General features: G+C 49.9%; 1 protein-coding gene across 2 annotated transcripts; it reads left to right on the top strand.

The window, feature by feature from the left end:
• Nucleotides 1-1,846: 1,846 nt before the first annotated feature.
• Nucleotides 1,847-24,153, top strand: TRIM25 (tripartite motif containing 25). 2 transcript variants are annotated; one of them, XM_022552547.3, is made up of 9 exons: nucleotides 1,847-2,525; nucleotides 6,380-6,475; nucleotides 9,443-9,676; nucleotides 11,755-11,926; nucleotides 13,456-13,521; nucleotides 15,715-15,741; nucleotides 16,066-16,149; nucleotides 16,228-16,326; nucleotides 17,790-24,153. In XM_022552547.3, the coding sequence occupies exons 1-9, from the start codon at nucleotides 1,929-1,931 to the stop codon at nucleotides 18,317-18,319; spliced, it is 1,905 nt and encodes a 634-aa protein (XP_022408255.2). In that variant the 5' UTR covers nucleotides 1,847-1,928; the 3' UTR covers nucleotides 18,320-24,153. The 2 variants fall into 2 exon arrangements, with proteins under 2 accessions (XP_022408255.2, XP_022408256.2); XM_022552548.3 differs by lacking the exon at nucleotides 16,066-16,149 and having other exon boundaries at nucleotides 1,848-2,525.
• The last annotated feature ends 882 nt before the right edge of the window (nucleotides 24,154-25,035 follow it).

Below are 25,035 nucleotides of genomic sequence, written 5' to 3'. Positions count from 1 at the left end.
TAGGTTGAAAGTAAAAGGAGACACCATGCAAATAGTAACCAATAAGAAGATAGACCACATTTGGGTCTCAATAAATTTAAAGGATTGAAATAATACAAAGTATATTCTCTAACCACAGTGGAATGTATTTAGGTAGGTCTTAGTAAATATCTACTGCATAGAATTCGATAAACATAAAGTATGCCCCTCCTAGTGTTCTTCACTGGCTAACCAGCCTTTTTAAACTTCTCTGCCTGGAAGGAGAGTTCTACAAGCCTTCTGGCATGAGTCAGGTCACCTCGCACACAAGAGCTAGGTCAGAGGGGATCTCTTAGTGTTCATTTCCTGGAAACTGCTCCCCATGGAGGCGGGGCAGCATTTTATAGTAGGAAATGCTTTGCTTCTGTAATCACATAGTCTGGATGCCAATAACCATTACCTTAGACAAGTTATTTAGTTTCTCTAAGTCTCAGTTTTCTCATTTGTGCCATGAGATAACTATACCTCAAAGATTTAGTGGGAGAATTAAATGAGGTACCAAATAGCTAAATACATAAATCTTAATTTCCTACCCTCCTCATTCTTCTGTCTTCCTTCTTCTCATGCAAATAACAACGCAATATGAAAGAGAAGAAATGGGGTAAAGAGTCCTGGAGGAATAGAATTACTATTATTATATTACTATAGTAATTACTATTACTGTTACTATTACTACAGGAAAAGCGGGAATTAGAATATTAAATAAAGCAATCCTGAGCTAGTAGCCTAGTCCTATTTTGTATAAAATACATGACCCTCATCTGTAAAATGATATAATGACTTCTGTCTTGTAGTGCTTACAAGGATTATAAGAGATTATAAGGATATCTATGACTTGTCTAGCACCCAGCAGGTGCCCAATAAATGGTAGTGATCACTATTAGCATTTACCTTGTCCTCCTTTTTGCTGCCCACCCTATCCCCAAAGCAAACTCCAGCTTATTCCTCCCAAAACACTTTCTCTTCGCTCCCCATCCCCTCTCTTGAACACTTCTCCCTTATTGTACACCCACTTTACCTGCACCCAGGCCAGAGCAGGGAGGGAAACAAAGCTAAAAATAAATGAAAGAAAATAAACCTAAATAAACAATTTTGAGAAAAATGTTTCAAAATTATATTTGTGTGTGTGTGTGCACGGGCAAGTGTGTATGTATGTGTGTGAGAGGAAAACTTTGTTAAACTGGGTTGAATCCGAACTCCAGTAAAGTAGAAATGGAAAATAAAATAAAATAAAAAGCATGTTATATCGGCGGCATGGAAAGAAATCACCAAGTTTAAGCCTGAGCGTGTGGGTGTGTGACCATGGGCTCCAGGCTGCAGAGATTGTAAGCCGATACGCCAGCGCCCAGGACCAGGGAAGAGAAAGGAAGGATTTAAAAAAAAAAAAAAAAAAAAAAAAAGGCAGTCAGTCGTTTACTGTTCCTGCAGTTATTTTTTTAAGACCCTGTCCTGATAAGACAGCCTTGCTCGCGGGGGCGGTGCGGACAACTCCTGTCCGGATGAGTTCTCCGAAGGAAGGTACCTGCTGCAGGGGCTTCTGTGCAGTAGTCCCCTCACTCCCGGGATCCGGGGTTCACCACGCGAGGCGTCAGTTTCCTCATCCGCAGAGTGGCCGCAAGAACCCCCTGGTGGTCGAGAGGCTCGTCTGAAACCCCGAGCCCAGCGCCCCGCACCCAACCCCCGGAAACCACCGGGGTACGAACGTCGCAACTCGCACGTCAGCAACCCCGGGGGCCCCGCGCGGCCCGCCCCACCCCCCACGCTCCCCGCCTGCCCCACGTGACTTCCCGAAAGGCCCGGGGACCGCCCCTCCCACAGATCAGTTTCGTTTCCTTGGCGGCCTCCGGGCGATAGTGCAGCAGTCGCGGCCGTGGTTCCAGCGCGTCTCGTCGGGTTCCCCCAGGAGCGCCATGGCGGAGCTGTGTCCCCTGGCCGAAGAGCTGTCGTGCTCCATCTGTCTGGAGCCCTTCAAGGGGCCGGTCACCACGCCCTGCGGCCACAACTTCTGCGGGTCGTGCCTGGACCAGACGTGGGCCGTCCAGGGCCCGCCGTACCTATGCCCGCAGTGCCGCACCGGCTTCCAGACGCGGCCACAGCTGCACAAGAACACGGTGTTGTGTGCGGTGGTGGAGCAGTTCCTGCAGGCCGAGCAGGTCCATCCCGAGCTCCCCGACGACTGGACGCCGCCCACCCGGGCCGCCGCCCCCAACCCGGCCGGCCAGGTGGCTTGCGACCACTGCCTGCAGGCGACCGCCGTCAAGACGTGCCTGGTGTGCACGGCCTCCTTCTGCCAGGAGCACCTGCGGCCGCATCTCGACAGCCCCGCCTTCCGGGACCACCCGCTGCAGCCGCCCATCCGTGACCTGATGCGCCGCAAGTGCCCCCAGCACAACCGGCTGCGGGACTTCTTCTGCCCTGAGCACGGCGAGTGCATCTGCCACATCTGCGTGGTGGAGCACAAGACCTGCTCGCCTGCGTCCCTGAGTCAGGCCAGCACTGACCTGGAGGTAGGGGTTGGCGGATGAGGGCCCAGAGGGGCAGCCTGGGCCTGCTGGGTTGTGCAGAGGGTACCACTGTGGGCATCTTGGCCTACTTGGATCACCTGGGTGCGGGGGATGGGCCTCGCTGGGCCTGAGATCAGGGCAGGGGCATCCCCAGGGTCCAGGTAGAAAGGGGCTGGGAGAACATACAGCCCTTCTGGATCATTCCTGGTCCACCTTCTCTGCCCCCACCCCTCTCACCCATTATACGGAGGGACATTGCTTGCCTTAAGCCTAGCACTTGTCTGACATGTTTAGTACAGGGTTTTGAACATCAGATATGAGCGCTAGGGGTTACCTCTGTTCTCTCAATAAATCCGGGTAGCACCCGGGAGGTGGGTATAATTAGTTATTTACAGCTGAGGAAATGGAGGTTCAGAGAAGTTAATTTAACCTGAGCTAACCCAAGTGGGCATTGGGCCCCCAGCTGGTCTGACTCCACATTTGCTGTTTCTCCCTATGGACCAGCCTCAAAGCCAAGTCCACAGAGTTCAGAGCATAGGACATTCCTGAGGTCATGTGAGAAAAAGCCTTTGGTGAGCCAGAGACTTCCAGCGACCAGGGAGGACGGTTATGGGTGGGAGGGTGGGCAGAGTCCCAGGAATCCCTGGATAGGATGCACAGCCAAACTCCTGCACCATAGCGCCCTATATACTTCCTGTGCCACTTTAAAGCACAGGATTGGCCCTCATCAGTAAAGTGAGGAGGTGGGACTGGGTGGATTCATTCCTAAGGGGCCTTCTGGGTCTGTGATGATTTCAGTGGTTTGGGGATCATAATTTCCCCCTGTGGACTCCAGGCAGAGGCTGAAAAGGTGTAGTCTAACTACCTTTCATTGTATCAGTCTGAGCTCCAGAGTGAAGCCTGATTTCCTTTCACTCTGGCAGTGCTGTCAGGGAGAACAAGGGCTGTCCTCGTATCATCAAAGGAGACATGAGGCCTGTGGGAGGTTTGCAGTGGCGCCAGGGCCAGGGTGAAGGCTTTGCTCCCGTCCGGGCACGGCTCCTCCCTGGCCTGGTCTGCTTCTCCAGTCTGAGCAGGGTTTCTGTGTACTTCCTCCCTGAGTCCCAGAAGTCAGACCTCAGGCAGTGCCTGACAGTTGACTTTGGAGGTACCACCATCTCAGGCCCAGACTACCTGGGTCTCCACCTGTTGCAGGAAGGAACCTGCCTGGCCTGCGGAGGCTGGAGCCCTGCTCTGCCCCGCATCCGCTGTGGTTCAGGGCAAGACTCTGAGTTCTCTGAACCTTATCTTCATCCATAAAATGGGATTAATAGCATTCCCTCCCCACCTCCAAGGGTGACCAGGAGGCTCCGAAGGGATGAATTGTGTGGGAAGTGCCTCATGGGCAGGCCCCAGGGTCAGGCTGGTTGACACAGGCTCTGACCAGAGCTGGATGTTGAGATCTGGGTTTGAATTCTGGCTCTGCTTCCTAGCTAGGAACTCAGAAAAGGGGCACAATAATAGTACCTATCTCAGAAGGTTACTGGGAAGATTAAATGAGGTGTTCCATAAATGGCGTTTTACAGTTCGCTAATGCTCCATAGAAGTGCCACTATCATTTCTGTTACTCAGAAATTCCCTGAGGAGAGTTTGCTGCATGGAGGGTGTTAGGCTGCCCAGCTCTTCTTTGCCTCAGGATGCATGGCTCTGAGGACTAGGGCAGCCTGGCTCCTATCGAAAGACCCTTCTAGAAGTTCTTATCCAGGAGGCTGAAGGCAAGTAGGGGCAGAAGGACCCATTTCCGCCTGGTCTGGAGCCCCAGCTCCCTCTCAGCCTCCAGGACCTGGAGCTGGAGTCTGCGCCCAGATTATTTGTATGCCATACACACTGGGCTTTTTAATCCTTTTAACAAGGCTTTCCTGCCATCTCTCCCCTTCCCCTCGTTGTCCTGGCTTGCTCAGTCCTTTAACCTGTCTCCTTTTCCAGCCCTGCTGCTGGTCAGTACTGGTGGCAGAGCCAGCCCAGCTTGGCCCGGTCACTGGTGTGGGGTGGACTCAGGACTCCGGTGCCTCCCATGTGGAGGACCCAAGTCCCCAGTCTGTGAACCCCACTGTTAGAGACCAGGTCAAAGGGCATTGTCACAGAGGTCACATCTGAAACGCTATCAATGACTTGGGCTTTTGGGGTTGAGTTAGTGTGGCCTTGGTCTCTGCTTCTAGCCTTTACATGTGACTCTTCTCTGGGTGGTTCAAATCCAGAGTCAAGGTCAGTGGTGGAGTGGGAGAGGCAGGGAAGAGGAAGGGAGGGCCAGAGTATTGTTGAGCCAACTAGTTAGGGGACATACATTTTTTTCTAGAATTTTCCTGTGTGCTCAGTTTGGACACAAGTCTGTAATTGTAACACCAGGATCTTGTAGCACTAGTTAATGGCGATGTGACCTAGGGCAAGCCACTTAATTGCTCTGTGCTTCAGTGACCTCATCTGTAAAGGGGGGATAACCCTCTACCTCCTAGCGTTGCTTTTTGCTTTTAGTTAATACATGGAAAGCACTAGAACAATGCCTGGCTTGGAGTAAGTACATGATAAACACTAGCTCCCATTATGGTAGTGGTGGTGGTGATTTTCCTACCCATTTCTATGCCCCAACATTTCACCTGAGTAGGGTGAAATTGGATATTGATTATGAAAATTTATGGCAATACTAAGAGGCCTTGGGTGATATTAGCTTCCACTGTGCATAATTTACCTTTGTATCTGAAGGCTAGGGGCCTAGCAATTCTGAATCACCTTAGTTCAGTTTCAGGGACTGAACTGTCGATGGCTGGTTTACTGCTGGTTCGTCCCTATCCTAGGGTTTAGCCCTTGGAGGTCGCTGCCTGTGGGGCTTATCAAGTGAGCCTTGGACTCTGATCTTTGTCCACCTGCCTCTCCGAGGCTGACAGAGGCCCTCCCAGCTGTCTTCCGGAACTGGCAGATGGCTCTGGGAGAACAACCCCCGATGCCAGGCTTATCTCTCTGGGTTTCCTTCTTCTGGATCTTAATTACATAATCCTTCCCTCCTTTCTTAGCTCCCTATTGGTTTTTAATAGATCCCCCTCCCCCAATATTTTGTCTGCTTTTCTGGTTGTTTGCAGTGGGAGGCTTGGTTTGTACAACCCCGCCTGCCACTTTCTGAAGCAGCTGCCCCAGCTCGTTCTGTCTGTGTGAGCTTGACCACCTTGCTGTCCTCTTTGCCTCAGTTTCATCATCTATAAAATGGGTGCTAGTGAAGAAGCTCATAATAATCCAAGCTGAAGTTTACTAAGGCCATTTGTCCTGACTAAGATCCAGGCACTATGCTGAGGACTTAACACTGCTTCAGTTAATTCTCCTTCTAGCCCCGCGGGGTGGGAACAGTTGCGTTGATATCTATTTCATGGCCAAAGAAACAAGTGAGAGACAGCTGAAGAGCTGGGTATTGAGTCTTGTCTGTCTGGCTCCAAATCCTATCCTTGTAACTTCTTTACTGTCCAGTTCCCCTGAAAGGATGAAGGGAGGCAGTAAATATGAGAATGCTTCAAAAAGCTACAAGCAGGGACTTTCCTGGCTGTCCAGTGGTTAAGACTTCACCTTTCAGTACAGAGGGGAGCTAAGATCCCACGTGCCTCGTGGCCAAAAAACCAAAACATAAAACAGAAGCAATATTGTAACAAATTCAATAAAAACTTTAAAAATGGTCCACATCAAAAAAAACAAACTTAATAAAAAAAAAGCTACAAGCAGGTGAGACTTGGGGTGGTGGAAACACCTGTGGGATAGACTTGAGGGCAGTCGCTGGTGTTGGGTGCTGGTGGGGGGCTGGATGGGGTATTTTCTCACTCGGTTTGTTTTCTCCGCAGAACAAGTTGAGGCATAAACTGACTGTCACGTACAGTCAGATCAACGGGGCGTCGAGAGCACTGGAGGACGTGAGAGCCAGGCAGCAGGACGTGCGGGTGAGAGACAGGGCTCCCCGCCACCAGCCTGGCCCTGGAGCCTCCCTTCACCTCTGGGGAGGGCAAGGCTTGTGTCAGGTTCACTCACAGTGTCAGAATTCAACTTCAGCCTTGCAGAACATGCAAAAAGCTATGTGCCCAGAGAGATCCTTTACAGACTCAAAGCCTACCTACAAGCCCAGCCATTAAAAATTAGGGTTAAAATATAGTAATATAAAAAGTGGTTATGATTTAAGGGGGAGAAAAACAGGAAGTAAAAGTTGCATCTATTTATTTTTAAAAAGTGTATTTGTTTCTAGGGCGACTGTAACAGGTTACTGCAGACTTGGCTTACAACAACAGAAATGTGGTCTCCCACAGTTCTGGAGGCCAGAAGTCCAAATTCAAAGTGTCGACAGGGCCACACTCTTTCCGCAGGTTCTGGGGAAGAATCCTTCCTTGCCTCTTCCAGCCTCTTGTGGCTCAGGTATTCCTTGGCTTGTGGCTGCATCACTCCAATCTCTGCCCCTATCTTCACATGGCCTCCTCCGTCTTCTCCTCTTTTGTCTCTAATAAGGACACTTGCTATTGGATTAGAGCTCACCTGGGTAATCCAGGATGATCTCATCTCAAGATTCCTACCCAAATTACATCTGCAAAGACTCATTTTCTAAGTAAGTTCTGAAACGTGGACATATCTTTTGAGGGGCTGCCATTCAACCCATTACAGGAAGTATAGGAAAAAAGACTGGAAGGAAATATAATAAAGGAATAGTAGTGCAAGTGTTGGAGTGGTAGAATTAGGGATATTTTTTTCCCTCTAGTTTTTTTACAGTTTTTATAAGGTTACAATGCTTTTATATTGAAAGAAGATTTGATTTTTAAGCATCCTGGTCTGGAGCTACAGCATTCAGTTTTATTGCCACAGCTGTGGCTTAATTAGATGAAATCTGGGTTAGAATACTAGCCTGTGTTGGCAGATCTCTGAGCCTTAGTTTTGAAGCAATCACAACTTCTTTCCAGAGGTGAGTTATGAGGCTTAAATGAAAGGATGCACATGAAAATACCTGTATCAGTGGGGGGGGGGCAGGCTAAACTGCTGTAACAGAGATACCCCTCAAAATCAGAGGTTTAAATAAGATAGCCGTTTATTTTGCTCCCTGCGAAAGTTCAGGTGAAGAACCCAGACTAGTGGGACCTGAGCAACCCAGGCTACTGGGATGGCTCTGCTCCATGTGATCCTTCAGAGTTCAGAGTTCTTTCCTTTTTATTGCCCTTCCTCATCTCTGTGGTTGCAGCTGGGTCACCATTACATCTTTGCTGTAGCCTGTGAGAAGGGGGAAGGAGAGTGTTGCCATTATCACTTTTGCTCCTGTTGTGAGCAGCTTAGTCACATGACCAAGCCCAGCTGCAGGGGATGCTGGGAAATGTAGTCTGTGGCTGGGCAGCCACGTGCTGGTCTAAACTCCAGGGGTGTTCTCTTATTGACGGGAGCAGAAGGAGGATGAATACTCAGGGACATTGGTAGTCACATTGGAGGTGGCAGGGTTAAAGAAATAATTGAATTCCTGGGACTTCCCTGGTGGTTCAGTGGTTAAGACTCCGTGCTTCCACTGCAGGGGGCACGGGTTCAATCCCCGGTCGGGGAACTAAGATGCCATATGCTGCGCAGTGTGGCCAAAAAAGAAAGAAAAAGAAATAATTGAGTTCCAATCTTCCTGTCCCTCTTATGTGTGTTTCTGTCACGTTTGATCCTGAGCTATTGAGGTTTCCCAACATGTAAAGCGAAACTGCAGCTTCTAGAGCAGTGCTGTCCCCTAGAAATATAAAGTGAGCCTTATACTGTATATAACTCTAATTTGAATAACACATGAAATTAATTTTAATAATATATTTTATTTAACTCAGTATATCCAAAATATTATTTTAATCAGTATAAAGTGTTAATGAGATATTTCAGATTCCTTTTATTTTACACTTATAGCACATCTTAACTTGGACTAGCCATAGTTCAAATGCTCTGTAGCTACATGTAGCAAGTAGCTATGGTATTAGATAGCGCAGTTCTAGAGGAAATTTTCTAGAGCAGCTTCATACCCTTTAAAAAATTACTCATGAACTGCTTTCCAGCTTAAGAAATAAAATATCGCCATGGAAGATGAAGCCCCTGCTTTGCTTCTCCCTTTTTATATCCCCCTTCCTCTCTTCCAGAAGTAACCACTATCCTGAATTTATCCATTCCCATGTGTTTCTTTATACTTGTAATATGTACGTATGTATTCCTTTGACAATAGATACTACCATTCTGTTTGTTTCTAACCTTTATGTAAGGAGCATCATATTGTATGTCTTCTTCTACAAGTTGTTTTTCCCTTATTACTGTTTAATATTCCATCCTGTGAATAATTTTCCGTCTTCTATTGATAGACATTCAGGTTGTTTCCAGGGTTTTGCTAATTCAAACAGTGCTGCTTAGAGCATTCTTGTGTGTCTCTTGGGCAGGTTCTGAGATTTTTTTCTTTATTTATTTACTTGGTTGCATGGGGTCTTAGTGGCTGCAGGTGGGCTCCTTAGTTGCGGCTCCAGGACTCCTTAGTTGTGGCTCGCCAGCTCCTTAGTTGCGGTACGTGGGCTCCTAACTTGCGGTTCGCGGGCTTCTTAGTGGTGGCATGAGAACTCTTAGTTCCAGCATGCATGTGGGATCTAGTTCCCTGACCAGGGATTGCACGCAGGCCCCCTGCATTGGGAGCACGGGGTCTTATCCACTGCGCCACCAGGGAAGTCTCCAGATTTTTTCTAGAGTATATTCCTAGATTGAGTTGCTGGTCAAAGGGTATGAGCACCTTCAAATACACCAGATCTTGCTCTCCAAAGTGGTTGCATCCCTTTGTATTCCCAGGAAGTATAGGTAAGAGCTCCTGGCGCTCCGTGTCTCAAGCTTAGCTTTTTTGCCAGTCTGATGGATGCCCTCTTGTTTTGGCTTCTCAGGAGGTTGCACACAGGAAGATAGACCAGCTTAGACAAGAATACATGGAAATGAAGGCTCTCATTGATGCCTCAGAGGCCAGCTCCACACGAAAGATAAAGGAAGAGGAGAAGAGGGTCAACAGCAAGTTTGACAACATTTATCAGATCCTCCTCAAGAAGAAGAGTGAGATCCAGACCCTGAAGGAAGAGATTGAACTTGCCCTGACTAAGGGGGACGAGTATGAGTTTCTGGAGGTGGGTCAAGATGAGGGCGTTGAATACTCTTTCTGCCTAGCGTCATGATGTTGACTGTGGGTGCGTTGGGGCCCTCGAGGAGCTGAGGCTGTATGAGGTCATGGGAAGCATCCCTGAGACACATGCTCTGTTAGTTTTCTGCATTTCATGACAACTTACCACAAACTGAGTGGCTTAGAAGAACATCTATCTGTTATCTCACACTTTCTGTGGCTCAGGGCATGGCTGAGGTCTCACCAGGCTACATTCCTTTTGGAGCTCAAGGTTGTCTTCCAAGCTCACATTCTTGTTGGCAGAATTCAGTCCCTTGTGGTGCAGGACTGGGGTCCCCATGTCCTTGCTGGCTGTCAGCAGGGGCCACCCGCAGTTCCTAGAGGCTGCTGTGATTCCTCGCTGTGTGGCCCTCTTTCGAGTTGGCAGCCGGCTTCTTCAAAACCGGCAGAGAATTTCTCCCTCCCCGAAAGCCCAGTTCCTTTTTTAAGGACTTTTACCTGATTAAGTGAGGCCCACCTGGGAGAATCATCTTTTTGATTAATTCAAAACCAACAGATTCGGGATCTTAATTACATCTCAGTATTCCTTCAGTTTTCCCATGTAATGTAACCTAACCATGGAGTAATATCCTTTCATACTCAGTGTCATGCTCATACTTAGGAGGAGAGGATGTATAGGATGTGTACCCGGGGCAGGCAGGAGTCTTGGGGGCCATCTTAGCATGCTGCCTACTGCATAGGCCCCCACCGCTTCCCTCCATCCTGCCTCTGCACAGCCCCTGGAAGTGTCTCTCTAAAGCACAGGCACCACTCCCCGCCCTTTCTGATTTCACATTCCCACAGGACCTTGGTGACCAGCCTGCCTTTGCCAGCCACCCCCTGCCCATGCCCTGTGCTCTAACCACAGCAGAGCACTCCTCAGATGCACCGGGCATTGGGAAGGAATGCTGTGGCTGGCCTCTGCCTAGTAAACCCTGTCCTTTGTCCTCAGATCCCGTTATTCTGCCATTGCTGGCGATCCGGAGCATGTTACCTGCCTCTGCTCTTGCCCTCAACAACGTTGTTTTAGATGTCCTTGTTTTCATGTCTGTTTAAAAGGCTGTCAGGGGACCTCCCTGGTGGTCCAGTGGTTAAGACTCCGTGCTCCCAACGCAGGGGGTGTGGGTTCAATCCCTGGTCAGGGAACTAAGATCCCACATGCCGCACAGCGTGGCCAAAAAAAAAGAGAAAAAAACCAAAACGCTGTCAGCTCTTTTCGGGCGGGGCCCTTCATCCTCCTAGCATGTCCAGTGCACGGCAGAGTGTCTGGCACGCGGCAGATGTTCTGGGGTGGCCCGTTGATTGGGTGACGTGCTGCTTTGACACGTCCAAGGCCCAGATTCCATGTTCAGGTCCTGAGGAGGGACAGGAGTGCCTGGCAACCTTCTCTTCTCTGTTCAGGGTCTTCTGGCCACACCTAGGCTGGATGGCATTAAGTTTCATCTCACATGCTCATTCCTGTTTGTTGGCCTAGCCGCCTTGAGCTCTTACAGAAGGATTCCGAGTCCACATCTGGCCCTCTGGATACTGTATGACATGATTTGGTCTCCAGGTCTGGAACCTTCTGTAAGATCCTTCTTCTTCATTGGATATGTGGCTGAATCCTGCAGCCTTCCAGGCATTCCTGTCTATTTTCAGGACATGTGTTCAGAGCTGGTCCTTGCGGGATGGAGATGGTGATGAGTCTCCTGTACTTCTTCAGCCACAGCTGGAGGGGTGGAAGGAGCATTGTCCGTGGGGGTCAGGAGATCTGGGTCCCCGCTTTGTCCCTGCCACGAATTGGCAGAGGTCCTGGCAAGACACTTGTCATTTTTGACTTCAGTTTTCCCGTTTGTAAGGTGAGGGACCTCTGAGGGCCCTTCCAGCTCCAGATCGCTGTGTCTTGAAGTGGCACTTTAACCCCCAGTGACCTCTGGCTCTAATTTGAGAGGTTGATTAGACTTAGTGCCCATGGGCACAGGGAAGCTCCTTCTGGGGTTCATGAGGCCTGAGCCCAGGCCCTGGCTTCACCAGAGCTGCCTGAACTAACCCCCTGGCTTGTTGCAGAAAGCAGCAAAACTGCAAGGAATCACAACGAAGCCAGTCTATGTCCCCAAGGTGGAGCTGAATCACGAGCTGATAAAGGGTGTCTGTCAGGGCACCTCTGAGCTCAAAAATGAGCTGAAGCAGTACCTCAAACAGTTCCAGGACAAGAAGCCTGAGGAGCTCATCATCCCAGGTAACTATTAGCAACCTCCTATGCTTTCCACTGGGACCTCTGAAATGGGATGTGTCCCCTCAGTGTTTTGGGGTGGGAGAGAAATCCTGAACTGGAGCATTGGGACTTGAGTTTCGGGGGTTATAAAACATTTGCTCTCCATCTAGGAGGTAGTGGGGAGTTTCTGCCTCATCCTGAGATTGTAGCTGTCCTTCCTAAAATATTTTTGGGGGCTGGATGTTATGAAGGGTCTTTCTAGATAGGCTTTTTTTTGTGAGTCTGAGGTTGGCTCAGACGGGTTGAATGGATTCTGGGTTGTCAGTGTTATTTGGTAGGGAAGTGGCTAGTTTGGGGGTCAGAGAAACATGGAATTCCTCCTTGGTAATACCCCCTGCCCTTCCACGTACATCCAACCCATTGTCAGATTTTGCTTCTTAAACACCTCGTGCTTCAGTCAGCTGATTTCCCTGCCAGCCACCAGTCACCTGCTGTCCATTGCAATCACCCGTGGCAGCTTCCTAATGAGGCCCTCTGCATCCACTCCTGTTGCAGCTGGAAAGAGCTTTTCAGGATGCAAATCTGATTTCTTGGCACCTTCTCCCCTGCCTCCTGTTCAGAGACTTTCCATTGCTTTTAGATTGCAGACCAGACTCTTGACCCTGGCTGTCAGCCCCTGCCTGGTCAGGCCCCGTCTGGCTCTTTAGCCCTGAAGTTACCCCCTCCTCCCATACATCCCTCTACACTCTATAATTCTTCAAATATGTTAAGCTTAAAAAAAAAAAAAAAAAATGTTAAGCTTCCTGCCACAGGGCCTTTGTACATGCTCCCCCACTGCCTAGAGGGCTCAGACTCCAACATCTTCACCAGGTGACACCCTGTCACCCTTCAGAGGTCAGTTGAAACATTCCATTTCTCAGCAAACCTCCCCTGTCGCCACTCCTGCTCCTCAGACCAGGTTGCCGGGTCCTTATCATCCCTTGGGGCCCTTAGCGCATTTTACTCTTCCTTGCCATTCCCGTGTGTCTCCCCCACCAGACTGTGATCAGTGAGGGCAGGGGCTGGGTCTGTTTTCATCCAACACTCTCCCCAGCGCCCGGCACAGAGGGGAAAGCCATTGATGGATTAGCCCTGCATATTTGTTTTCCTGCTATGTCAGTGATCACTGGTCTGGGGACGGAGGGGTGAGAGGAACCAGAGGGAAAGGAGCTACCACGACATGCCAGACATCTTGATCTCACCACCACGAGCGAGGAGAGTCATCCCCGTCATACGTCGGAAGAAACCAAAGCTCACAGATGGTTCAGAGGTCATGGAGCTGGGTGCTGGTGGAGGAAAGACTGCACCCTGGCTGCATTTTAAGGCAGAGAAAAGAGGGAACACACCGAATTTGTCTTTCAGTTATCTTGTTTCTAGTGCTTGTAAATGATCGGATGGGGAAGGTCAGCGGAAATCAACTTTGTAAGCCCTCTCCCCGCCTGCCGACTGCGGGGCTGGCTCCTAGGCTTGGTTTGGAAGAGCCACATAGACTACCCTCTTCTTCTTTGGCACAGGGGTCCCTGGAGGACATGACCTGCCGCACATGCCGAAACCCCCACGGCCTATGAAGAAGACCCCAAGTAAGTAAAGTAACCCCACCTCTGTCCCTGGGGCCGCAGCGACTGTGGCAGGCGGTGCTCGGGCTGAGGCACTGGCAGGCGTCACGGCTCCTGTCCGTGGGGCACAGCCCATCCCAGGCTCCGCGGGGCCCAGGCGCACCTGGAGGCAAGTGCTGTCTGACCCCACTGAGGGGAGGTGGCAGGACTGTTGCAGGAGCCCTGCTGGCGCACGCGGGAGGACCGGCCATCAGCACTGGATGTTCTGACTGCCTGGAACAGCAAGATGACCGAAGCTGGCTTGTCTTGAGAAATACTTACGATGCCCGAGTTCTGGCATTTGGGGTGACCCCCTGAGCAGAGGCTGAGCCTCACCGTAGCCCAGTGCCGTTCAGCCTCGGGTTGGGATGTGTTTCTGCCATCACAGAGCTCTTCAACCTTTTTTCCCTGTTGCCCTCCTTTGCTCTTACCTCTCAGGCCCTTTTAGAAATTTTTTTCCTAATCACCCCCATCCATGAAATTTTAATACCGCACATATGATATATCTGTTTATATACTGTGCTTTTACACATAAAAAGAACAAGTTTTTTCCATCCTTCTCTCCCCCTCACCTCCTAAGAATCAATTTCTGCTCGCCCTTGGGGGCGAAATCACCCTGTTGAGATGGGGCTGGGGTGAAGAATGGTCCTCAGTTTCCTCATCTGTCAAATTTGGACCATAATGATGTCCACCTCATGGGATTATTGTGTGAGGTTCACATGGGACACTGATGGTGAAAGCTCTCTAAAGGACGGGCATATGTCACCGAACTGTTGGCCAAAAAGTCAGTGAGGACGGAGGAGGGCTGCCCCGCATTGGGTGGTTGGGATGAGAGAACTCCGGGCTGGTTTTTGTTGTTGTTTGCTTGGTGTTAGTGTTTAGTGGTTGTCTTTGGCAGACAAATGTGTGGTACCAGTTCCTGAGTGGAATGGGGTCGGGGACTGGGATGCCTGGGACAGGTGAGGAGGGAGCCATCAGCGGAGCCTGAAAACGTGGAAGGGCACCTTGTGTGAAGAGGGAGGTACTGTAAACCTGTGGCCTTCTCAAGGCACAGCTCCTGAAAGCCTCCTTCCCGCTGCCCCACTTCATAAGCCCCGCTCTTCATGTGAGTGAGCTGTTGGGGGCTGAGGCGGGGAAACAGGCAAGGAAGGGGTAGGCTCATCACTGTGGATGAGGCTCCTAAGAATCGTGATGACTGGGGAGGGGGCCCTTTGCCTGAGGCCAAGGTCATAGCCTGGGGTCCTGCCAAGATGCTGGTCCAGCGGCAGTGGGCAGGAGAGGAGCAGGGGGGAGATGGGAAGAGTGAGAACGACTCCCGAGAAATACGGCTCTGAAGCGGGAGGAACGGGGAGCCAGTGGGGCATGTGGGACCAGGGAGGGTCTGGTGGAGAGAGAGCAGGGCTGGTCTGGAATGTACAGTATCCTGCAGGCAGGCAGGGATGAGATCCAAAACCCCCCTTATCATTTCAGTGGTGGGGAAGGTGGCAGAAAGGGAACCTGAAATCTTCTAGTCTGCTCAAACTTGAGCCCTCATCGCAATCCCAGGGGCTTGTAAGAGACAGACTTCTGAGCCCCACCCCCAGACTCTCAGTTTCAGCTGGTCTGGGTGGGTCTGAGAATTTGCATCCCTACAGCTTCCCAGGTGATGCTGATGCTACTGGTTTGGGGACCACGCTTTGCGGACGGGTGTTTTAGCTAAACTCAGTTCCCACAGGCACACACTCGTGATACTTTCTAAAGACTATCGTGGTACTTGGCAAGCACATTTTTTTGGCTTGCTCCCTATGTGGGTCTTTTTTTGTGTTTGTTTTTGCATTTTTTCTTCTGCGGAGATATAATTTAATACTACAGTAAAATGCCCAGATCTTAAAAGTACAGTTAGATTAATTTTGACAAATGCACACATCTGTGTTACCATTACCCAAATCAGGATAAAGATTTCCATTATTCCAGGAAATTCGTTCATGCTGCTTTTTAGTGAGCCCCCTCCCTACCAAAACCATGATTCAGGTTTCTATCACCGTAGATTGATTTGCCTGTTGACCCCTTATATTTTTCAAGTTTAAAACATCCTAGCTTTATTTGTATGGGTCACATTAGTGCATTGATTGTTATTATGGTGTTTTGAAAGTGTCATTGTGTTTAAAATATGTTAATTCTGAAAATTTTCTTTTTCAGAAGAAGAAAAGAAACCCAAGAAACCTTGTAAGTTACGCATTTCTGCATCTTTTTGTTTCTTGAGTGCCTGAGTGTAGAACTGAATGCCAGCAGGGAAAGCTGAGCCATGGGGTTTGGGGGTCTGGGCTCTGTGACTGTGTCCCGTGCTGGCAGCCAGGCCTGGGCTTGGAGGTGGCAAGTGTAAATGCATAAGACCAATAGGATGAGTGTTGCCCTGTCTGGACTCATTTGTGTCGCCGTGGCTGTCCAGGTGTGTGTTTGTGGAAGCAGCTCTTGAGAATCAGCGTGGCAGGGAGTATAGGCCATCAGGTCACCCTGTCATGTCCCCAACTCATGCGTCTCCTCCCTCAGCCCCAATCATTGTCTCAGCCAGCAAGCTTCCCACCTTTGGAGCCCCAGAACATTTAGTGGATCTCAAACAAACTGGCCAGGAGGGTGAGTTCTGGTGGGCCAGGGGCAGTGGGCTGCCCACTCTGCATTTGTTCTGAAAACATCTCTCTCTTCTTCATCCAGCTGAGGCCAAAGTCCCCACCAGACCGTCGACCCCAGTGTCTCTCAAGGCCAAGGTGCTGGAGACCTTCCTCGCCAAGTCCAGGCCTGAGCTCCTGGAGTGTGAGTAGCTGCTGGCTTGCTTACCCTTGCCTCTGTCTAGCTTGGTCAGCCTCTCGCCTAGAGGGCCCACTGTGCTCTACTCTGTCACATCCTTACTTGCTCCCTTCTGGCTTCCAGCCCGGAAGTGGTGGGAGTTCCTTCCTCCGGGCCAGCCTAGGGGCCACCCGCCCGTAGCTTCACCCACAGAGCATCCTCCACTTGTGCTCACTTCCACGCAGTGGCCATAACCTCTCTCTGCGAAGTGCGCTCTGGCCCTCCTTTCCCCACAGCCACAGCAGGCTGGGTGGGGAGCAGTGGATGCCTGGTTCTCGGGCCGGCGCCCGAGAACCTCCCCCCACCCGCCCCCCATTTGTGGGGCCCCCTGCGCTCTGTGATACAGCCACGTAAGCAGAGGAAGTGAGTTCTAGGGACTTAGGATCTTAGAGGACATTTTCCCAGGCCATTCATTTTGCCCTGGGGGAAAACCAGAGCAAAGTATCCTTCCCTGAGCCCCCGAGCCAGGGAGTGGCAGATAACCCCAGTCCTGAATTCCCAGCTAGGGATTGTCCTTCTCTGCCTGCTGTCTCCCACTGGTCCAGGGTTCCGTGTGAGCAGAGGGGCAGAGATGGGTGTGTCCTGGGGAGGAGGTGGAGGGTGGGGACAGCACTCATCTCTGCTCAGTCTTCGGACTTGCCAGAACTGGCTGGAAGTGTGGCAGGAAGGGCGGGGAGGCCATGCTCGTGTCCCAACCAAGGAGTATATTCAGGTCATGGGTGTGTTTACAGACCTTGATTGGTTCCCCGTTGCAACCGATTCAAGTCTAGACCGCTTAGCTCTCTACTTGTGGCTCCATGTGTCCCTCTCCTCCTGCTGTGTCCTCTGTGCTTCCAGCTGCCCAGCCTTCCCTGGTCCCAGCACCTGTCCACCGTCCTCGTGACTCCACGTTTGCCTTCACTGTCCCCTCTGCCAAGCATAGCCTTCCTCCCTCCTCTGCTCTCCTCTGTTTAATTCTCCTCTTCCTGTCGCCAGCTCCAATTCTAGCCCACCTGTGAAGTGTCCCCCTGTGCCCTCCCCACCCTTTAGCCGTTGCCCCGTGGCTGTGTCCCTCCAGCAGTGTGCCTGCCCTTTAGCAGAGTGCAGGGCCCGTGGTGTTGTCATTACTGACGGGCTTGCCTTGCTTGTGGGAGTGTGAACTCCACGAGGCCAGGCACCATGTCTGGTTCATGGTTGTACATCCTGCATAGAATCTGGCATAAGCCAGGGGCTCAATAAATGGTCTTAGATGGAGGAATAGACAGAGAGATGGGTGACTAATAGATGCACAGATGGCTGGATTGATGGATAGAGAGATGGACAAATGTCCGCCCGGCTAGACAGAATGGATGGATGGATGAAACAAATGAATAAATAGGACCAGTTAGGAAAAGGATTGAAAGTGAGAGCATTTTGGGCTCCTTGTAACTGGCTCCTTGGTGCTCCCTTAGATGCTGTTAAAGTCATCCTGGACTACAACACTGCCCACAGCAAGGTGACTCTGTCCGAGAACTACACCGTAGCTTCTGTGGCTGACGTACCCCAAAACTACCGACCACATCCCCAGAGGTTCACATACTGCTCTCAGGTGTTGGGCCTGCACTGCTACAAGAAAGGGATCCACTACTGGGAGGTGGAGCTGCAGAAGAACAACTTCTGTGGGGTGGGCGTCTGCTATGGCAGCATGGAACGGCAGGGCCCCGAGAGCCGGCTTGGCCGCAACAGTGCCTCTTGGTGTGTAGAGTGGTTCAATACCAAGATTTCTGCCTGGCACAACGACGTGCAGAAAACCCTGCCCTCCACGAAGGCCTCGCGAGTGGGCGTGCTCCTCAACTGCGACCACGGCTTTGTCATCTTCTTCGCCGTGGCTGACAAGGTCCACCTGTTGTATAAGTACAAGGTGGACTTTGCTGAAGCTCTGTACCCGGCCTTCTGGCTGTTCGCCACAGGCGCCACGCTCTCCATCTGCTCCTCCAAGTAGGTGGGCTGTGGACGCTTGGGCTGACTGCCTGTGCAGTGCCTGGGACTCTAGTGAAAATGCTGTATGTAGGTGGAGCTCTCAGGGAGGTTCCTGAGAGTCCCCAAGGGCTGAAAGGATGGGAGGGGAGCTGGTGAGGGTGGGAGGATAGGGAGATGGGCTAAGAGGATGGGTTTGGCCAGGGAAAGGGATGGGGTGATTGCGTTATGGGTGAGGAAGCCTTTCTGCCTTCTGCTGCCCATCAGGCAGGATGACCCCCTCCCCTTGTTCTGGTAGATCTCCAGGCTGCCCGGTGGCCGGGTGCGGCTTTGCGGAGTGAAATCCTTAGTGCCCCTCTGCTCTTGGACATAATCTATAGCCACTGTGGGTTCTTCCTTAGGCCTCTGGTGTCTGCCTCTCTGCTGTCTGGGGTAGCCTTCAAATCTTGAACTTTTGATGATTCTCTACAGAGCTACTTAACTCTATAGATTTTTTAGAAAATTCCAAAGTCATTGAATTTCATTATTACTCACCCCCCACTACCTACATGTGGGAGTTGGGGTGAATGCTCAGACCTCTGGTTATTTTCTGTGCTTGAGGGAAGCTGCGCACAACAGGTCTCCACCCAGACCAGAGTTTCCCAAAGAAGTATGTCCTTTTCCTCCACTGTTTCCCTTTCTGTCTTGGACCTCAACACCCCATCCATGGTTTTGAAATGTTTAGTCCAACAGGACCCTTTTCAGTCTAAGATTTCAAACCATAATCTGAATCAGCCTGTTTTGGATTTGTGATTCAGGGTCAAGGTGACCCAGGTCCCATGTGGCGAGAAACCCCTCCCACTCTCATGTATTATGAAAGGCATCTCAGCAGAGATGCCTTGGTTGCAACTACGGAGCCTTCTTCCCCTAGCCCAGGCTTTGGGGCAAGGCTCTTCACCAGGCAAGAGGGACCCTGACTGCGTTCACAGTTGGAGGTTTTCTTCTGATTGGAGCCTCTTGCCTTCTTACTGATCACCCTCCTCAGTGATAGCCTCTGTTCCCCAGGATTGTGAGATCCTGCACTGGCTGGTGGAGATACCACCGTGGCCAGCACAGTTGAACGTTCACCTAAGCCCGCTGTCAGGCAGACAGGCCAGGTGTGGCTACCTCGGGGACCATACTAGGTCACCTGCTGGGCTGACTACCTATGGCCAGAAGGGCCTTCTAGCAGATCCATGGGAAACAGCAACATTCCTGTTCAACCCGGCACTGGTCCTTGTGTGAGTTAGAGGCCTGTCACCAGCCCTAGCCCTTTCTACTTTCCTCCTCGTTTGAGCCAATTCCAGATGTAGGAATTGACCAGGCAAAGGGTCAGGAAGACTTAAGGACCAGGGAGGAAAGAAGCTGCCAGGCTTAAGCACAAGGAGCTATTTTTCCTGCAGTGTTTCTGTGCAGTGAAAATAACCCCAGTCCACTCAGGGCGGGAGCGAATGGATTCCTGGAATTTCCCAAGCTCCTTATATCCTGATATTGTCAGGATGTAAGTTCTGATCCCCAAAGTGAGAGAAATGTAACCTCTTGTGGTGAAATGTGTCCTGCTCTGGGCTTTGCCAAGAGGAGAGCTGAGGTCAGGCTCCTTGTGGTATGAAAAGGATAATAATACCACTGGAGACAGGGACCCCAGGCCTTTCCATATGGATGTTTGACAAGTTAGTGCTTCTGGAGCCTTGTGCTGGGCCCCCAGGGCACTCTAGTGAGGCCCAGAGCACTTGATATTTCTGACAGATGTGTTCATCTGTGTCCCCTCCCAACAAGAACTTCCACTTCCTTGGGAGAGAAATCATCTTTGTAGGGAAGATCCCCCTGCAATAGCTGAAATGTGGTTTTTAAAAGTTTGCTTTCTTTGCTCCTGGGAAGAAAAGTTCTTTGTTGATTCTTCTCTGCTTTTGGAGATGGTCCAAAGCATCTTCATTGATCTCCTGAAACAAACGCCTTGTTTGAAGCCAGTTTATACTCGGGAAACAGCTGGGTTTAGAGGAGAATGCCGAAGATTAAACCATGGGTCCTGCTTGGGCTCTTCTGCAGAAATGAGGGCAGCCAAGAGGGCTGTTCTCTGATGATCGATCATCCAGCTCAGGAAAGGGAAGCATGAGCCCCTGTGTTGATGAGAGGCAAGCAGGTAACCCAAGGTGAGCCCTGTGTGGGTTCTTTGCGTGAACTGAGGGGCATTCCGAACCATTCTGTTTCCAGTGGTGAGACTTTACATCTCCTCCCTTGACTTGCGGGGCCGGTGCCCGACACTAGCGTCCTAGAGTTGGGGGAAAGTTCGTGTTCATCTGACTTCCCGTTTTGCAAAGTAAGTCAGATGACTCCACTCACTGCTCTTGACATCCCATTATGGAGGAGGTGCCTCCTTAGATGCCCCTGGTACCCTGGGGGAAGGGTCAGAACTTCCCAGATACACAGACATAAAAACGCTCTCCCAACCTAGGTATCAGGGGCTGTCTCAGTCACTCTGGTGTGATAAACGAAAGGTCAGGGTCAAGTGTTTGTTATTTTTCAAGGGCTGATTGATTGGTTCTCCTGTTATAATTACTCTGAAATGGGTCTGTGATCTATACATAATACTGATACATTATTTCTTACCTTATTCTGCTCCACTGTATTGATTTTAAATAATTAGGAGTATTTAAGCTTATATTCTTGAGTTTATATTTTTAAGAGTTGATTCTTTCAGAGATAATAAGGGCTGTAGACACAGATCTTCTGAAACCCACGAGAAATACCAGAGCCAAGGCCCGCTGACATGCCTCAGAAGCTTTGAATGCAATAAAGCTGTGTGTGGTATTGTTTCACACATTGCAGTGTGTGTAGAAAGTGTTACTTATCTGTCATGCTGGAGTCAGCAAATGAGGTGTCCAAGGGCCTCTGGCTGCCCCCCACCCAGATGCCTGGGGGCTGAGATTTCAGCAGAACTATAGCCCATTTGAGGCTGTCATGGGTGTGGCAGCCACTCAGGAAGCTTTCGATGCAGAAATCTCAGCCAGATAAGATGTCCTTCTGGGCTTTGCATCAGGATGGGGGTGGGGAGGAAGGGGAGGGGTATGAGTGAAAAGGTAAATAAACCACAATGGGGTAATCAGGGAAACGGTGATGGAAGTGGGAGGGTTCATTGTATTATGCCTTCTATTGTTATCTCTGTTTGAAAATTTCTATAATAAAAAGTTTAAAAAATGAAACAAAAACCAGCCAGCAGTGGGCCCTGTTCACGGATTTTATCCTTGTTTGAAGAGAGGTAGGAGTTGTGGTTGGTGTGCATTTGAGGTTGTTGAATAATAATTTGACTGGCTGTTGTCTCTTGTTCCTGCTGGGGAGATACTAAATCCTTGGAATTTCCCCAGTAATAGGAGCGTCCTTATTATTCATGAGCCCCTTGGATCACACCTGAATTTATGCTAAGAAGTGAGATGACCCAGGATCGGGGCTGGTCGGCAGAGAGACCAGGCGTGAGATTAGAGGGTTGGTCTCCCTGAGCCAGCCTCACCCCCAGGAGGGGAGAGGGGCTGGAAATCGAGTTGAAATATGTGGTCAGTGATTCAATCAGTCGTGCCTGATAAAAGCTGGGCACCCCGAAGATCTGAAACAGGAGGGAAGGGGGCAGGGCACAACCTTTGAAAGAATGACATAGCCTGAGGACATGACATAAACTGATTAGAAGCAAATGAGTCCAAGCTGGAGGACAAGTCGACTTCCACTAGACGTTGTGCCTCAGTATACACTCTTCTTCTTTTTAAATGTATTAATTTTATTTATTGTTATTTTTGGCTGCGTTGGGTCTTTGTTGCTGCGCGCAGGCTTTCTCTAGTTGCGGCGAGCAGGGGCTACTCTTCGTTGCGGTGCGTGAGCTTCTCATTATGGTGGCTTCTCTTGTTGTGTAGCATGGGCTCTAGGTGCACGGGCTTCAATAGTTGTGGCACGTGGGCTCAGTGGTTGTGGCTCGTGGGCTCTAGAGCTCAGGCTCAGTAGTTGTGGCACATGGGCGTAGTTGCTCCACGGCATGTGGGATCTTCCTGGACCAGGGCTCGAACCCATGTCCCCTGCATTGGCAGGCGGATTCTTAACCACTGCGCCACCAGGGAAGCCCAGTATACGCTCTTTGTAACACATCAGCAAGCTAAATGACACAGCCACAGGCACCATGACAGTTCCAAGGCCCACCATAAGGATCAAAATGTGGGCGGTGGCCCAATTCCTGGAAATCCCCACCCCTTCCTGAAATAGCTGGAATACTCCTCCCGCTCATTAGCCTATGAAATCACCCACCCCTATAAAAACTGAGAACCCCATACCCTGGGGCTGCTCTCAGCTTCTGAGATGGCCCACACTCTGTCTGTGTAGTGTGTTTCTAAATAAATCCACTTCTTACCTATCACTTTGTCTCTCACTGAATTCTTTCTGCCACGAGACATCAAGAACCTGAGCTTCATTAAGTCCTGAAACCAGGTGTGTGATCTCAGTTGGAAGACGGTGGGTTTTGCCCGGGTTTGAGTCCCGGCATGTGGGTTCAAGTCCCAACCTGAGGTGCGTGGTTTCAGCTCCACTGAACACCCCGATTCCACAGGGAGAGGGACAGGAGCTATGGGTTGGTGTCCCTTCTGAACCTCACTCCATATGTCTCTTCATTTGGGCAGTCTTGATCTGTACCCTTTACAATGAAACTGTAATCATAAGTATAGCGATTTCCTGAGCTCTTTGAATTCGAGTAACACTTACACTGAAGCTGAGGGAGGTCATGTGCTATAGACCGGAGGTTGGTGCTGCCGCCCAATTCATATGTTGAAACCTCACCCCCAGTGTGGTGGTATTGGAGGTGATTAGAGGGTGGCGCCCTCATGAAAGGGGTTAGTGCCCTTATACGTGAGACCCCAGAGAGCTCCCTCACCCCTTCTGTCATGTCAGGACACAGCAAGAAGACAGCTGTCTCTCAACAAGGAAGCAGTTCCTTACCAGACACTGAACCTGCCAGCGCCTGCTTCTTGGACTTCAGCCTTCAGAGCTGTGAGAAATAAGTGTTTTTGTTTAAGCCACCCAGTTTATGGCATTTTTGTTATAGCAGACCAGACTAAGCCTTCTGGATGTGTGTGTAGCCAGTTGGTCAGAAGTGTGGGTGGCCTGGGGACCCCCTGAAGTGTGGCTGGGGTCTGAAGTGAGGGCAGTCTTGCTGGGACTGTGTCCTTTGGCCTGTGGAGCCTGACTCTGACGCCAGGGGTTATCAGCAGAATTGTACTGCAGGATGCCAGCTGGTGTCAGAGAGAGATGGCAGGACTTGCAAACTTTGAATAAGCCCTTGACCAACTTGTCAGAAGAAACTACACTGTTCTTTCTTTTTAAACATTTCTTATAGCAGGTTTATTTGCAAAAACTGGAAACAACCCAAGTGTCCATAAACAGGGTGAATAGATAAACAAATTTTGCTGTAGCCGTACAGTGGAAAACTGCTCAGCAGTATAAGGAAGGAACTATTGACGCACGTGAAAACATAGATAAATCTCAAAATAATTATGCTGACTGAAAAAAGCCAGACGTGAAAGAGTACATAGTGTATGATTGCATTTATGTAAAACTCTAGAAAATGCAAACTATCTATAGTGACAGAAAGCAGTTTAGGTATTGCCCTGGAAGGGGGGTGGGCAGGAGAGGCTGCAGGGAGGGATTATAATGAGGCATGAGGAAACTTAGGGGAAGATGGTTGTGTTCACTATCTTGATTAAGGTGATAGTTTCATGGGTATTTGCGTATGTCAAACCTTAAATTGTACAACTTAAATATATGCAGCTTACTGTGTCAATTATACCTCAATAAAGCTTTTTCTAATTTTAATTTTTTGATTGAAGTATAATCGTTAGCTCCAGGTGCACGATATGGTGATTCAATATTTCTATACATTACAAGATGATCACCACGTTAAGTCTAGTTACCACCTGTCACCATCAGTCTCCCTCACCTCTTTCATTCATCCCCACAACCCCCTCCCCTCTAGCAACCCCCTCCCCTCTGGCAACAACCTGTTTTGTTCTCTGTATCTATGAGTCTGTTTCTGTTTAAAACACATTGTTCTATATATGCAATCTAAAAAAAAAAAAAAGGTTCTGGTGAACCTAGGGATTGGACAGGAATAAAGATGCAGCCGTAGAGAATGAACCTGATACGGGGAGGGGGAAGGGTAAGCTGGGACGAAGTGAGAGAGTGGCATGGACATATATCCACTACCAAATGTAAAATAGATAGCTGGTGGGAAGCAGCCGCATAGCACAGGGAGATCAGCTCGGTGCTTTGTGACCACCTAGAGAGGTGGGGTAGGGAGGGTGGGAGGGAGGGAGATGCAAGAGGGAGGGGATATGGGGATATATGTATATGTATAACTGATTCACTTTGTTATAAAGCAGAAACTAACACACCATTGTAAAGCAGTTATACTCCAATAAAGATGTTAGAAATATATATATAAAATAAAATAATAAAACAAAACACATTGTTCTTTCTTTTTTTTCTTTTTGGCCGCGCCTATTGGCTTGTGGGATTTTACTTCCCCAACCAGGGGTTGAACCCGGGCCTTTGGCAGTGAGAGCACCGAGTCCTAACCACTGGACCACCAGGGAATTCCCTAAAACACACTGCTCTTAAAGGAGCTTCGAAAGTTTCTTCTTTCCGACGCCAAGTCTCCAGGGCTTAAAGTCTTGGGATTTGCTCTCTCACCCCCAC

Source organism: Delphinapterus leucas, chromosome 19 (genome assembly GCF_059928025.1).
Source record: "Delphinapterus leucas isolate spDelLeu-1000000601 "Yukka" chromosome 19, BTC_Dleu_Yukka2, whole genome shotgun sequence".
NCBI lineage: Eukaryota > Metazoa > Chordata > Mammalia > Artiodactyla > Monodontidae > Delphinapterus > Delphinapterus leucas.
The sequence above is the reverse complement of the archived record's forward strand: the minus strand, read 5'-3'. Positions and strand labels throughout refer to the sequence as shown.